This window comes from Propithecus coquereli, unplaced genomic scaffold (assembly GCF_000956105.1).
Source record: "Propithecus coquereli isolate 6110/MARCELLA unplaced genomic scaffold, Pcoq_1.0 Scaffold30, whole genome shotgun sequence".
In the NCBI taxonomy this organism is placed as follows: Eukaryota; Metazoa; Chordata; class Mammalia; order Primates; family Indriidae; genus Propithecus; species Propithecus coquereli.
The window spans coordinates 6,700,248-6,714,531 of record NW_012148619.1 but is presented as its reverse complement, the minus strand read 5'-3'; the positions used below and the strand labels follow the sequence as shown (position 1 = coordinate 6,714,531).

At 34.7% G+C, this 14,284-nt stretch overlaps 1 protein-coding gene across 1 annotated transcript in view; it reads left to right on the top strand.

Moving 5' to 3' along the window:
• ARL14EP (ADP-ribosylation factor-like 14 effector protein) overlaps positions 1–6,966 on the top strand; it is a 16,802-nt gene extending 9,836 nt beyond the window's left edge. Inside the window, exons 2-4 of the mRNA XM_012649580.1 lie at positions 1,265–1,762; positions 3,265–3,392; positions 6,723–6,966. Of these exons, the coding sequence (XP_012505034.1) occupies positions 1,325–1,762; positions 3,265–3,392; positions 6,723–6,951 (795 nt within the window). The 5' untranslated portion in view covers positions 1,265–1,324 and the 3' untranslated portion in view covers positions 6,952–6,966. The remainder of the gene's footprint in view (positions 1–1,264; positions 1,763–3,264; positions 3,393–6,722) is intronic.
• Positions 6,967–14,284: the final 7,318 nt, after the last annotated feature.

Genomic DNA, 14,284 nt, shown 5'->3' with positions numbered 1-14,284 from the left:
CGTTGATCACATCTTAGCCAGCAGTAGGATATTAGAGTTTTAAATCTTTTTCAAGCAAATGTTTGAGAAATGGTATTTAATTTACATTTTTCTAAGAACTATGAAGTAAACACTTCGTGTGCATTTGTTGGCTTTGTTCTCTTTCTCTGTGAATTGCCTATTTGTTTAGTTTTCCAATGGGTTCTTTATTTTCTAATTGAAGTCACAAGTTGTTTGAATATTTGGGATAATCTGACAATACTTTCAGGTGTGTTTTCTCCTTTTGTTGCACAGAAATGTGTGTAATTTTGACATAATCAAATGTGTCAGTCCTTTTCTTGGATATGTGCTTTCTTTGAAAAATACTTTCCTACTCCCATATCACAAAATCATCTTTATTTTCTCATACACATTTTTACAGTTTTTCTTTTCATATTTAATTCTTTAATCCATCTGTAATTGATTTTTGTTTGTGTAAAAGAGATCTTATTCTCCTTCCATATGTTAGCTGGTTAAAATTCTTTCTAGATTAATGTAACATACCCATTGATTATAGTACCACGTGTCATACACCAAGCCCTCATCTATTCATGAATCTATTGGTCTAATCTATACCAGTACCACACTATTCTAATTATCATAACTTCATAGTAAATTAATATCTAACTTTATTTTCCTTCAAGATTATCTTGGCTTTCTGGGATCTTTACTCTTTCATATAGACCTGCTTGCTAAATTCCCAAGGCGTGAGGGTAGAATATCTGATGGAATTTTGTTTGGAATAGCATTGGATTTATAGATGAATTCCTGGAGAATTGACATATTTACTGTAGTCAGGCTGTCCATGATAAAATACCTATATTTATTTAGGGAAACTCTTGCATATTTTTTGTAAGATTTGTATATTTTTTAAGATCTTATAGTGTTTTTGGTTTCCAGCATTCCTGCTGAATTCTCTTACTAGTTCTAATAGTTTGTTGAATCTCTTGTATTTCTCATGTAGATACTTATATCATCTTTGGATAATATTTCTTGTTTCTGCCTTTTTAATCCGTATGTGGTCATAAGTAGAATCTGTGATAGCGGGTATTCTTGTGTAGTTCTGACTTTACGGGGAATATGTCTAATGTTTGATTAAATATAATGGTTATTGTAGGCTTTTGGTAAATACCTTTCTATTCCTCACTTGCTTTTAAATGGGTGTTGAATTTTATCAAATGCTTTTTCAGTTTCCCAGATAAAAAATTTGCAGCACAAACCTGATTCTCTTTAATGTTTTCGTTAGGGTGATCAGCACATGACCTATTAAAGAGAGATCTCTAAACAAAATAAGTGGGAAAATTTGATGGAATCAAGAATGATGGATCCATGTTCGGTTGGAGTCCAGCTTCGTACCACAAATGAGTGTCATAAAACCTACTATACTCGTCACACAGGTTTCAAGACTTTGCAAGAATTGTCATCAAATGATATGCTCTTACTTCAACTCAGAACTGGAATGACACTGTCTGGGAACAATACAATTTGCTTTCATCATGTAAAAATTTACATTGACAGATTTGAGGATTTGCAAAAGTCATGTTGTGACCCATTTAATATACACAAAAAACTAGCCAAAAAAAATTTGCATGTAATTGACTTAGATGATGCCACTTTTCTGAGTGCAAAATTTGGAAGACAGCTTGTACCTGGTTGGAAGCTTTGTCCAAAATGTACACAGATAATCAATGGGAGTGTGGATGTTGATACTGAGGACCGACAGAGAAGAAAACCTGAATCAGATGTATGTATAATAGTCATTTTTTCCTACTATGTGACTTCTCTACAATGTGAGATTTTATTGAACTATAAAAGAAGTCATATTTACATTATTACTTTATTTATTAGCAGATAGTGAATTTAAAGCTGGGGAGGTAAAAGTAAATGGTGTTTCTGAATTTTTCCATATACCCAAGGTCAAGACTGGGTGATAATGCAGACCTGGGAAAGGAATGATACACTATACCTGAGACTCCAACCTGCAACTTTTCGTGCTAAGAAATTAGGAGTGGCTTTTAGAACATTCTGGCAAAGCCAAGATTTAGTTTCTGATACCAAACTAATCAGTGGAACATGCTAGCCAGCAAGGGTCTTTATAGCAGTATGAATTCCCCTTTTTATGAAGGACATGGAAATAACTGCTTTAAAAGGAGCATCAGAGAAGTGACTTCCTATAATTGTTTTTTATTTCAGTCTTTCTTTCTCCTTCAACACTATTCCATTCTTGTTTGAGTTTTTTCAATGCTTGTGAGTTTTCTTTGCTTCTAGCTCTGAATTCTTACTTGCTAAGGACCATGATAATTTTAGAACTCCCTGTGGTCAAAAAGCATACATTTTTACATTTAAAATATTAAATATTTTATACTTCTCTCCCTTATTCACCTGCCTACATGCAGATTATTTAACCATATCAGAACAATTTAAGATTTCATAAAGCAATCTTCGGTGTAGAACAAGGTCAAGTATGTCAAGGGAGCACTTCTTGAAATTTTTATCATTTCGTTATTCTTGCTCCTGGAATATCTTTCTCAATTTTCTCCTTATTAATAAACCAAATTAAAAGATAATTAAAATTTTAAGTTATATATAGTATTTTCCTTTTGTTGTCCTCACAGAGGCACATCTCCAGGACCCAGTGTTTTCTGCAGTTTATATTAGAATACTTGCTGGTACTGCCACTCTAGGTATCTTCACCTGATCTAACCATTGCTCTTGTGGAATTGCTCTTGTGTTCTTTAGTTCCCTCCCCAAAATAAAAAACTTAAAATCTTAAGCACCAAAATTTTGTTTTGCCAATGCTTTTTAAAAAGATTATAATACTGTTTCAGAACTGAAAACTATATTACTTCTTTGCTTTTAAAAATACATAAAATATAATAATAGAACCCTTTCTTAAGGACCCAGGATTGTTATGTGCAGTTGGGTTATACAGCAGTTTTCTGCCTCCTTTCTCATAGTGGCAGCAATTACAGTTTTCACCATGCCTGTCCTCCTCTGCTCATGCTCCTGCTCCGCCAGAGATTAAAATCAAATAATGGAAATGTTATTAATAAATGAACCAATAAGCTTTGAATGTGGTTCAGGGCCTTGCAAATTTTCTTGCACTTGGACTCTAAAACCTTTTTTTCTTAATGTATTCCAGACTATCTTCCAGTTTAAGGAATGATCTGGATTAACATTAAGTGTAAGATTTACTTATCGTGTGATGTCAAAATTTGAGTTGATCATTTGTTTACCTTTATTCAGGGAAGAACTGCTAAAGCTTTGAGGTCATTACAATTTACAAACCCAGGAAAGCAAACTGAATTTGCTCCAGAAACTGGTAAAAGAGAAAAAAGAAGGCTTACAAAAAATGCACCCACTGGTTCAGACAGGTAAGCTATGTGTTACTTAAGACATATGTTAACTTGCCGTTTCACGTCTGTATTGTCCCCTTATTTTTCTCTTAAATTTTGAATTTACTCCATAGATATTTTAGATTGGATAGTGTGGAATTATTAAAAACCTCCGAGGGCCTTGGTTTTTATTCATATACAATTAAGACATCCCTTTTAATTCTAAAAATTTGTTTCCAAGAAGGTAGCAGTGAAGCGAACAAGATACTTTTGGCATGAGAGTTAAAATAATTGAAACATCTTAGAATTGTGTGTGTGTCTTAGAATTGATTCACTTTTTGGAAAAACATTGATATTATATACAGGCATACCTGTTTTATCTTCATTCACTTGACTTCATTGTGCTTTATAGATAAATTTTTACAAATTGAAGGTTTGTGGCAACCCTGGGTTGAGCAAGTCTATTGGTGCCATTTTTCCAACAGCATATGCTCACTTTGTATCTCTGTGTCACATTTTGGTATTCTTGCAATTTTTCCAAATTTTTCATCATTATATTTGTTGTGGCAATCTTTGATCAATATATTTGATGTTATTACTGATAGTTTTGGGCACCGTCAACCACACAAGTGTAAGATGGCAAACTTAATTGATAAATGTTATATGTTTTCTGACTGCTCCACCAACCAACTGTTGTCTAGTCTCTCACCCTTTCCTCCAGCCTTCCTATTCCCTAAGATACAACAGTATTGAAATTAGGCCAATTAATAACCCCACAATGGCCTCTGAGTGGTGAAGTAAAAGGAAGAGTTGCATGTCTCTCACTTTAAATCAAAAGCTAGAAATGAGTAAGCTTAGGGAGGAAGGCATGTCAAAAGCTGAGATAGACTCGAAAGGGGTAGGCTTCTTACACCAGTTAGCCAAGCAGTAAATGCAAAGGAAACATTCTTGAAGGAAATGAGAAGTGCTATTCCAGTGAACACGTAAATGATAAGAAAGCAAAACAGCCTTATTGCTGAGATGGAAAAAGTTTAAATGGTCTGGATAGAAGATCAAACCAGTGACAACATTCATTTAAGCCAAAGACTAATCTAGAGCAAGGCCCTAACTCTCTTAAATTCTGTCAAGGCTGAGATGAGGAAACTGCAGGAAAAAAGTTAAGCTAGAAGAAGTGGTTCATGAAGTTTAAGGAAAGAAGCCGTCTCTATAACATAAAAGTGTAAGGTGAAGCGGCAAGTTACCCAGAAAATTTAGCTAAAGATAATTGATGAAGAAGGTGTCTACACTAAATAGATTTTCATTGTAGACTAACAGCCTTCTACTGGAAGAAAATGTCATCTAGGACTTTCATAGCTAGAGAGAAGAAGTCAGTGCCTGGCTTCAAAGGAGAAGCTGATTATCCTCGTAGGTATTAATGCAGCTGGTGATGTAAAGTTAGTGCCCCTTTATCATTCTGAAAATCCTAGGTCTCTTAAGAATTATGCTAAATCTACTCTGCCTGTGCTCTGTAAATGGCACAACAAAGCCTGAATGACAGCACATCTGTGTACAACATGGTTCACTGAATATTTTAAGCCCACTGTTGAGACCTACTGCTCAGAAAAAGATTCCTTTCAAAGTATTACTGCTTGTTGACAATATAGCTGGTCACCTAAGAACTCTGATGAAATGTACAAGGAGATAAATGTTTTTTTATGCCTGCTAACATAATATCCAGTCTATATTCTGGGTCCAGGAGTAATTTTCACTTTCAGGTCTTATTATTTAGGAAATACATCTTACGAGGCTATAGCTGCCACAGTAGCAATTCCTCTGATGGATCTGGGTAAAGTAAATTGAAAATCTTCTGGGAAGGATTCATCATTCTAGATGCCATTAAGAACATATGTGATTCATGGGAGGAGGTCAATATCAAAAGGAATTTCGAAGAAGTTGATTCCAATCCTCATGGATGACTTTGAGGGGTTCAAGACTTCAGTGGAGGAAGTAACTGCAGATGTGGTGGAAATAGCAAGAAAACTGGAATTAGAAGTGGAGTCTGACAATGTGATTGAATTGCGACAATCTTGTGATAAAACTTTAATGGATGAGGAGTTGCTTCTTGGAGATAAACCAAGAAAGTAGTTTCTTGAGATGAAATCTACTCCTGGTGAGGATACTGTGAACATTGTTGAAATGACAATGAAGGATTTAGAATATCCATAAGCTTAGTTGGTAGAGCAGTGACAGGATTTGACAGGATTGCCTTCAATTTTGAAAGAAATTCTACTGTGGGTAAAATGCTGTCAAACAGCATTGTTGATCAGTCAGCAGCCGTCAACGTCAAGGCAAGGCCTTCCACCAGGCAAAAGATCACAGCTTGCTGAAGGCTCAGATTGTTAGCATCTTTTAGCAATAGAGTATTTTAACGTATGTACATTCTTTTTTTAGATATAAGGCTATTGCATGCTCAATAGACTACAGTATAACATAACATTTATATGCAATGGGAAATCAAAAAACTTGTGACTTGATTTATTGCGATATTTGCCTTATTGCAGTCTGTAACTGAACTGGAAATATCTCCAAGTATGCCTGTAATTGGTATATCTCTGCTCTATGGGTGGCAGTTGAAAGGTAATTAAATCTTATGAGAATGGAAGGTTGCTTTTTAATTTTTACACATCTGAAATAAAAATGCAGTTCTGGTACACTCAACAGAATGAATGGAAGAACTAAATTGTTTAGAATATAACTCTTTAAAACATGTTATTATATAGTATAATCAGTTGGAATTATTTTTAAGTATTAAATACAATCAACATTTCTACATATGCCATTTATTTTATCTGTTAAAGTTTACCATTGAGTCATTTAAATATTTTGAGACTCAATTTATTAGAGTCCGTGAAAGAATAAGAAAAAGATTTAATTGCAGTATCAAAACCTGTAGAGTAGTATATTATAATAAAGATAAAACTATGTTAATGAAACAGTGAAGAGATTGGTAGCCATATAAATTAGCCACTATTAGCTAGCCCTTCTTTTTTGTTTGTTTGTTTAAGGTAAAAGGGAAATCATTGTAACAGAAATGTACTTATTTTTTGGACAAAATTTTTGTCCATTCTCTTTCTGAAATGACCTTTAAATGGACTTCAAGAGGCATATTCAGGCTTTTTGGATTCTTCTCAACACTCTAGATTTAGGTCTCCTCTTCTCACATGGAGTTCATTTACTACTGATTGTAGAGTAAGCCCTGACCCTGATAATTTGTGTACCACTTTGGCAAGACGTAATTCAAAATATTTTATCTCTGTAAATTTTTTTCATTACCATAATTTTCAAGTTAATATATTTATGAGATGTAATTCATTGTGTTTTATTTCACAGACAAGTGATACCAGCGAAGAGTAAGGTCTATGATAGCCAGGGTCTCCTGATTTTCAGTGGGATGGATCTCTGTGACTGCCTTGATGAAGACTGCTTAGGATGTTTCTATGCTTGTCCTGCCTGCGGTTCTACCAAATGTGGAGCTGAGTGCCGCTGTGACCGCAAGTGGCTGTATGAGCAAATCGAAATTGAAGGAGGAGAAATAATTCATAATAAACATGCTGGATAATTTGTAGTGTCAAACCATGGGGTCTTTAAAGGTCCTCTCTCTATTTTTAAAATTCTGTCATTTAAAATACATTTTAAGCTTGATTGCCAAATGACAACAATTTGAAAACCACCCCAATATCCACTCAGTATGCACTATTTTGCATTTTGAGTGCTTTAAAATTCATTATTTGGTGGGCAGTTAAGATGGGCTATTTCTCAGAAGTCAGCATTAAGCCATTCGGGGCTATGTAAATAATTAAGGTAATAGGCAGTCCTTGATTTGCATGGTTTCCACAGGCAAAAATTTCAGTGACCATGACTTAATTAAATAATGCCAGTCTCCTAACAGCATGGTTCAAATTTCACTTACCATAGTATATTAACTGTGAGTAACTGCATAAAGTACAAATTTCTCTGCTAGCTCTTCAGTCCACAGATCACTCTGTAACAGATGTGCTTCATGATCAGTGACCAATCATGTTATTACTTTCAAATTCTGCCAGTGGTTGGTTCCTGTGCATCTGCTATTTGATTCACTCATAGCAAGTTTGTGTGGTCTCCTTGTCACCCACTTGACATTTTACAAAAGTGGACAATTGAAAGAGCCAACAAAAATGAAAATAGAGCAAAGACATGAAAAATAATAATGCTGGAAGTGAAATTTGAATGGAACATTAACAGAGTTGCACAAGAAATCACTGATCATGGGAATGTTTGTACTGCTGCTGTTCTAGAGACTTTGGATATACATCCAGAGGAACTTAGTGAAGGCAAACTTACCAACAAAGATGAGGAAAGTGGCTGTGATGAAAAAGATAAACATGTCCCAGAGGAAGTGGTGGTTAAAAAAAATTCACATTAAAGGATATATAATGTGGATGCAGAAATATTTTACAACATTGAAAGTACAAATAAAATGGTAGAAGCTGATCTAAATTTGAATATGATAATTTGCCACCATATAGAAAAGATTTTTACTCAGTATCATAATTATACCAAAAAAAGACAAGCACTATTCAGACTACTCTTAGTTTTTTACAATGAAACAGTTTAATTCTCAATGTTTCTAACATTTTAAATTACAACATACTAAGTATTTTTAAACGTTTTTGCATTTTCTTCTACATTTATAACTGCTAGTTTTTAATATTTTGACAGATTTTTAAAGGTCATGGAACAATCACATTTTTCCCCATTGATTATTAAGATTGCTTTGCATGGCCATCTTTGTGGTCCCACATTATTGTGGCAAAACGAGGACTGCCTGTAGCTGGGAACAATGCCTACTTCAAGGAAAACTGATTTTAATACAGCTGACAAGTGTTAAACTATTCTGGAAATAATCTACATATCTAAGTGCTAAAATATATTTCTCTTCTCCCCATTTATTCTTCAAATAAAAAAATGTTTCAATACTGTAAACCTTTCATTGTTTATACCATGAATTCTTCGTGAAAATTTGTTTTGGCGGACAAAAAAAATCTTCTTGTGCATAAAGCACAAGTATACATACAATACATAAACAGATACTGTACCTGTGGTATTAACACTTTGGGGGGTGGTTGATTAAGACTAAAAGACTTATCCTTAAGGGAATGATAATGAAAAAAAGATGGAGAAACACTGGTTAAGACATAGACTATAAATAAATATTTTGGGAATTGATTGACTGTTGATGTTGGAATTTGCATGGGTGCTGTTTGGAGGATGGGGGAATGGTATCTTCTCTCTGTACTTTCTTTTTTATAGCTATCTGTCATTTTGTCTAAAAGGTTTTGTCACCTAGGACATCGCTGCTAAATTAGGTTTTTGTTTTCCATAAATACAATACTTCAGTTTAATCAAATGAGGTTTTAGCTATTTGAAATATTTTGTAGCCATTAAAACTAAATTTATGTGGCTAGTTTTTTTTAATTTTGCTATCTTTTTACTTGGTTTTACTTTGGAATGGTACTTGCAACCTTGCAATTAAATGTCACTTTTAAGTTTTAATTGTTCACTGCCCTAGTTATCAGAAGTAAAGTTAGTTTATCAATTCCTAGATCTGTATGTTTCACCTGAGCACTGGCAAAATATTTTAGTTTTATTTACTTAAGTCAGATGCCGGATTGTTTATTTTTTCCGAATTAAGGAAATATTTTGTTGAGGATATAAACCCTCCAAATTTATCTGAACATCCAGTGTCATAAATTAGATCTTAGTTACATTATTACTGTCATTTTTCTTTTTTGTTTTTAAATGTAAGTTAGTCCATTGCTTATTAGGCTTTTGATAGGGACAAGTTAAAATCTCAGGTAACTGCATTTAAAATAGAAATATCTTTTTGGTGGAAAAATGAGTAAAATTCAAATTGCTGTATTTCAGCATTTCTTAGAATAGATGTGTTATTTTTCAAAGATGGTAATAAGTTTTTCAAGGGAAAACTTCTTGACCAATTTTGCTAATATTATTCATCATGCCCATTTAGGGGACAGACTCTAAATGAGCATAAAAAATGTTTACAGAGAAAGGTATATCTGATTTAGAGTAACCTGTAATAAATGCTGTGTTTTGGAAAAATTACATAACAAGTCCTTTGTGTTTTTTAATATAAAAATTACAGAAGTAGGGAATACAGTGAAATCATCTAGATCCTCTTTACATTTTGCATAAATATTCCAGGTGGCTAAATCATTTTAGAATTCTAGTAATCTAAAAAGCAAAAATAAAAGTTATGTAAACAATTTCTGCTGTGTGTAGGTCCTAGTGGAGAAGTTTATATTTAAGATGAAATCACAAACCATAAAGCAAAATGCATGAATAAAATAAATGGCATCCTGTGTGATCTTTTTCTATTTTTTACAAATATATGAAAATAGCTATTTACCTTGGAATATCATACATAGGATTCTTACATTTTGAAAATATTAAGTCTGGTTCTATGTAACAAGCTATTCTACAACCTGACAGTCTTTCTGATATTGCTTTCCTGGCATGGTTTCAAGCAAATAATTTTTAGCAAATCAATTTTGAAATATCCATATATACACATGTAGTGATTTATTAATAAAAAACATAATTTTAGTAAGTTTTAGCATGGTTCTTTACTTTTGGGGAGTCAAAGACTCCTGTTAGAAGCTGATGAAAGCTATGAATTATCTTCCCAGGAAAAAATGACTGCATTCATGTATTCACGAATACTTCTGTGTTCAGAACCCCTGAACTTGTGTTAGTGTAATATGAAATATTCTGTAAACCATTTGATTTTTTTATTGAAAGTAGCTGTCTCAAGTGTAGTTTGGCTTGTTATATAGTGTTGTGAATGATTGGTTGGTTGGTTGGTTTTAAACAAAACCAAAATGATTCAGTCCTTGAAAAAGATGTTGTCCTAAAAAGTCAGATCCCACTGTGGCCTCACACACCCCTCCCACCTCCAAAAAGGTGATTCTCAGTTGAATTACAACGTAGAAGACTGAAATGTCTTACCTGGATGGAACTTTGGTAATTAGAAATTTCCTACTTACGTTATGGTTACCCAGCTAGAAATAGCTTAACATTCTTGTGCAGAATTCATGTGACACTGCCTTAGTTTTTGCTGACATCTGCTGGTATCTTCATAAAAATAAACTGCCCTCTGCTGCTACTACTTTCACTTAATCTCTTCACTTCTAAATTAAACTATGAACATGTAATTACATAATTGCCTGCTGAAGTGGCAGGCACTTATTAAAAATCCTCAAACTAAAACGGTTTCTCTATGAAGCACTCATAAGTCTTGCCCAGCAGCAGTCAGCTATATCGGGTTTGGTTTTGTTTTGCTTTTAAGAATATGAGTGAGCATACAGAAATGTACACAGGCAAATGTGGGTTTCTTTTATTTTTATAAAGTGGAGATACTTGGAGAAATAATGTTTTTATCTATTTTTAAAAATATTAAACACCATTGAACACTTAATTTGAAAGGTGTAACAGACTTCAGTAGAGTAAATGCCCCAATTTATAGATTATTTCTACTGGCATGGTTGTGAAGATTGACTGATCTTACCAAAGTAATTTAGCTTCCAGAAAATAAAGGAGATTTACTATATAAAGCAGATTGTTAACTGGGATAATAATATTACATCTTTAAATACAAAAAACATTTAAATTTGGAAGCATTTTATTTCAGTACTATGAAGTGGCACAACTAAAACATAATGGGTTTTTTTTTTCCCCCTTGAAACCATGAAGGAATTTCTTTATTGAACATTCCATAATTAGAACTTCGTATCATTACAAGCAAATACTTATTAAAAGTTACCGTAACTACCTACACTATGGTTTTGAAATAAATGGACTTAATAAAACTAAAATGTTTGCGAACACTGCTAAAATTAACAAAACCTTCCAAACCCCCCAACTTCAAGAACCAATCAATACCTGAAAACACAAGGGTGTGTAATTTTCATTGTAAACTTGCTGGATGATACACTTTTATTTTACTCGGTTCTTTTCGGGGGCATATTTTGAATTGCAGGCACATTGTACTTTAATGAAATAAAGTAAAAATTACACATTGGTTCAGGGTAGCAGGATCTTTGTCTTATCAAGAGAGAACTTATCTAAAGCCAAGACTGGAGAGTATGGACTTTAAAAGGAGACCTGAAACAATGCAAAATGCAGATACTAACTAAATACCCCCTTGTTATCAACAACCAGTTACATTGAAGAATTTGATAAATCCAAGTAAGATATTTTTATATTCTGGTACCCCAGATTTACAATTCGAACTTCAAGGTAGTATAGTTATTTTGAAAAGTGGGTATTTGTTGACATACAGAAACCAATAGTGACAATACTGGTACCATGTAAATGGGTTCTACAGGATTCTGGCTAAAGTACAAATTTAATTTGGCATTAAGAGAGGTAAAATGATTCAGAGGTGTGCGGTGAACTGTGGCATCATTAAGGTTATTAAAATAATAACAAGCTCATGCCTTCCGCAGAGGTTAACCTTTCAGTTTGGATTGGACTTTTCCTGTTCAGCTTAGTCTAGTGAGCAGATCAGTTATTAAAAGAGCGCTTAGGGTGCCAATCTTAAATAATCTGGAGAAACCTATTACTTGAACTTTTTTTCTTTTTGGTAAGTGAGGTTTCGAAATAATGCCAACAATCTTCTAGCCGTTATGGCTTAGTGAATGACGCTATGCCAAGAGAATTTTTACATAAAATACAGGCCTGACAATTTGGTGTATGCAAATAAGATTATTTTCTTCCAAAATGATTTGGCTCATGGTATTTCTAAATTGGACAATAAGACTTTCCTATAAAAAAAAATGTTGAAACATTTCCTGAGTTTTTCAGTAAAAGTTTCCAGCTCATTCCCAAAAGGTATAGTTGAACAAATGCTTATTTTCTCCCCGATGTCTTTTAGTGTCAAAGAGCTACACCCAGATTTAAGGGTCAGAGAACAGCTAAACATCCCTGACAGACCAAGCCTCACACTGTGACATACCCATGAGGCTCCTTAAACTTTTTAAAGGAGATGATTCTAGGAGATTAACATTCTGCATTTTGTTTTCACCTGTTCCCAACTGAATGGGCTTGGTGGGAGACCTGGCCAAAGGAAAGCCAATCTTTACCTTGGCCAGAAGCTTAGAAGTTGGCCAAATGTTAGAGAAACACTGCCCAAATGATAAAAGTGATGAACTGAGCCAATCGGGTCCCATTAGGTATTTAAACAGAAAATAAAGGAGAAAGCATTCAGTATCTTGTATGAGAGCAAATGGCAGAATAACTAAGGCATTATAAAGCAACGTAAGGGTTCTATACCTAAACAATCAGAAGGCAGCAACTGCTGGAGTTGCCATTGAGTCACCAGAGTTGATGTCAGATTAGGATATAAATTGTATCTTGAAAATACCCAATCTCAATGAAGGCTGGACACGCAGTCAAGATCCCTTTAATTTTCATATGTATCATTGCAACAAACACACCAGTACTTAAACCTTAATAAGGAGTAAGGAGTTAGTTCTTTCACACAAAAACCCTTACACCTGCCCTTCTGTTTAAGAGAAATGAGACTGGAGGTGTGATATTATGCTCCTGCATATGTTAGTATTATATCCTTGGATAATTCTAGACCTGTGGTCCTCAAACGAGCGTGCATTAGAATCACCTGGAGGGCTTGTTAAACCACTGGCTGCTGGGCCTCACTCCTGGGCTTACTGATTTAGTAGGTCTGGAGTGGGGTCAGGGAATTTTGCACGTTCTAGCAAGTTCACAGCTGAGGTTGAAGATGGCTAGTCTGAAAAACACAAAGAACCACTGCTCTCGGCCTAGGATGCACATTGGAGTCACCTGTGGAACACCAAAAACTACTTTAACCTTAGCTTCACCCCCAGATATTTGATTTAATTTGTCTGGGGTTTGGCATGAGCAGTGGGAGGCCAACTCCATTCTGGCTTAGCATGGGGGTCATTCAGAATTCAGGTTGGTAACTGTGGTGGTTAATTTTATGGGTCAACTTGGCTAGGCCATAGTACCCAGATTTGGGCCAAACATTATTCTAGATGTTGCTGTGAAAGTATTTTTTAGATGGGATTAACGTTATATCAGTAGACTTTGAATAAAGCATAATATGGGTGGGCCTCATCCAATCAGTTGAAGGCCTTAAAAGAAAAAACCAGAAGTCCCCCAAGACGCAAGCATTCTCCTCCAGACTGCCTTCAGACATGAGAGGCAACATTAACCCTCCTGGGTCCCCAGCTCACAATCATGGGGGCCAATTCTTTGAAATAACTCTCTTTCTCCACAAATAAATAGACTGATTGATACACACACACACACATCCAATTGGTTCTGTTTCTCTGGAGAACCCTGCCTAATACAGTAACCTAATTAATTTCTATTCTAAATTGATTCCCAGAAAGGTCCTGGCTCTAAATCAAAGAGAGAATATAAACACTTCACTAGATATTTTGCTGTATCTGGCCTTAGGTAAGTCAATAAAATATATGGCACAGTCATTTTTGATGCCTTTCTCTTGTTCATATTATCAAATCCATGTGGACCTGCTTGGAAAATTCTTGAATCTGCTTTGTGTTTTTTGCCTTGTTTTTATTTTGTTTCCACCACATAAGTTAAAGTTCAGTAGTGCTTTGCATGCCCAGTATGGATTCCTCCTTCTGGTATTAGCATTCTTCAAGTTGCCTTTGAGAAACCACCCTTATACTCTCAGTGCGTGCGGTTCAGATACAGCTGGCCACACTTTGTAGTTTCAGGGGTAGGTGTCTCACGAAGGCCTGTGTCCTCCTAACCTTAGTGAATGTGTTAAGTGTGGACACATGACTAGCCAGGCCAATCAAAACCAATAAGCATCAGTTTTGTTGAGA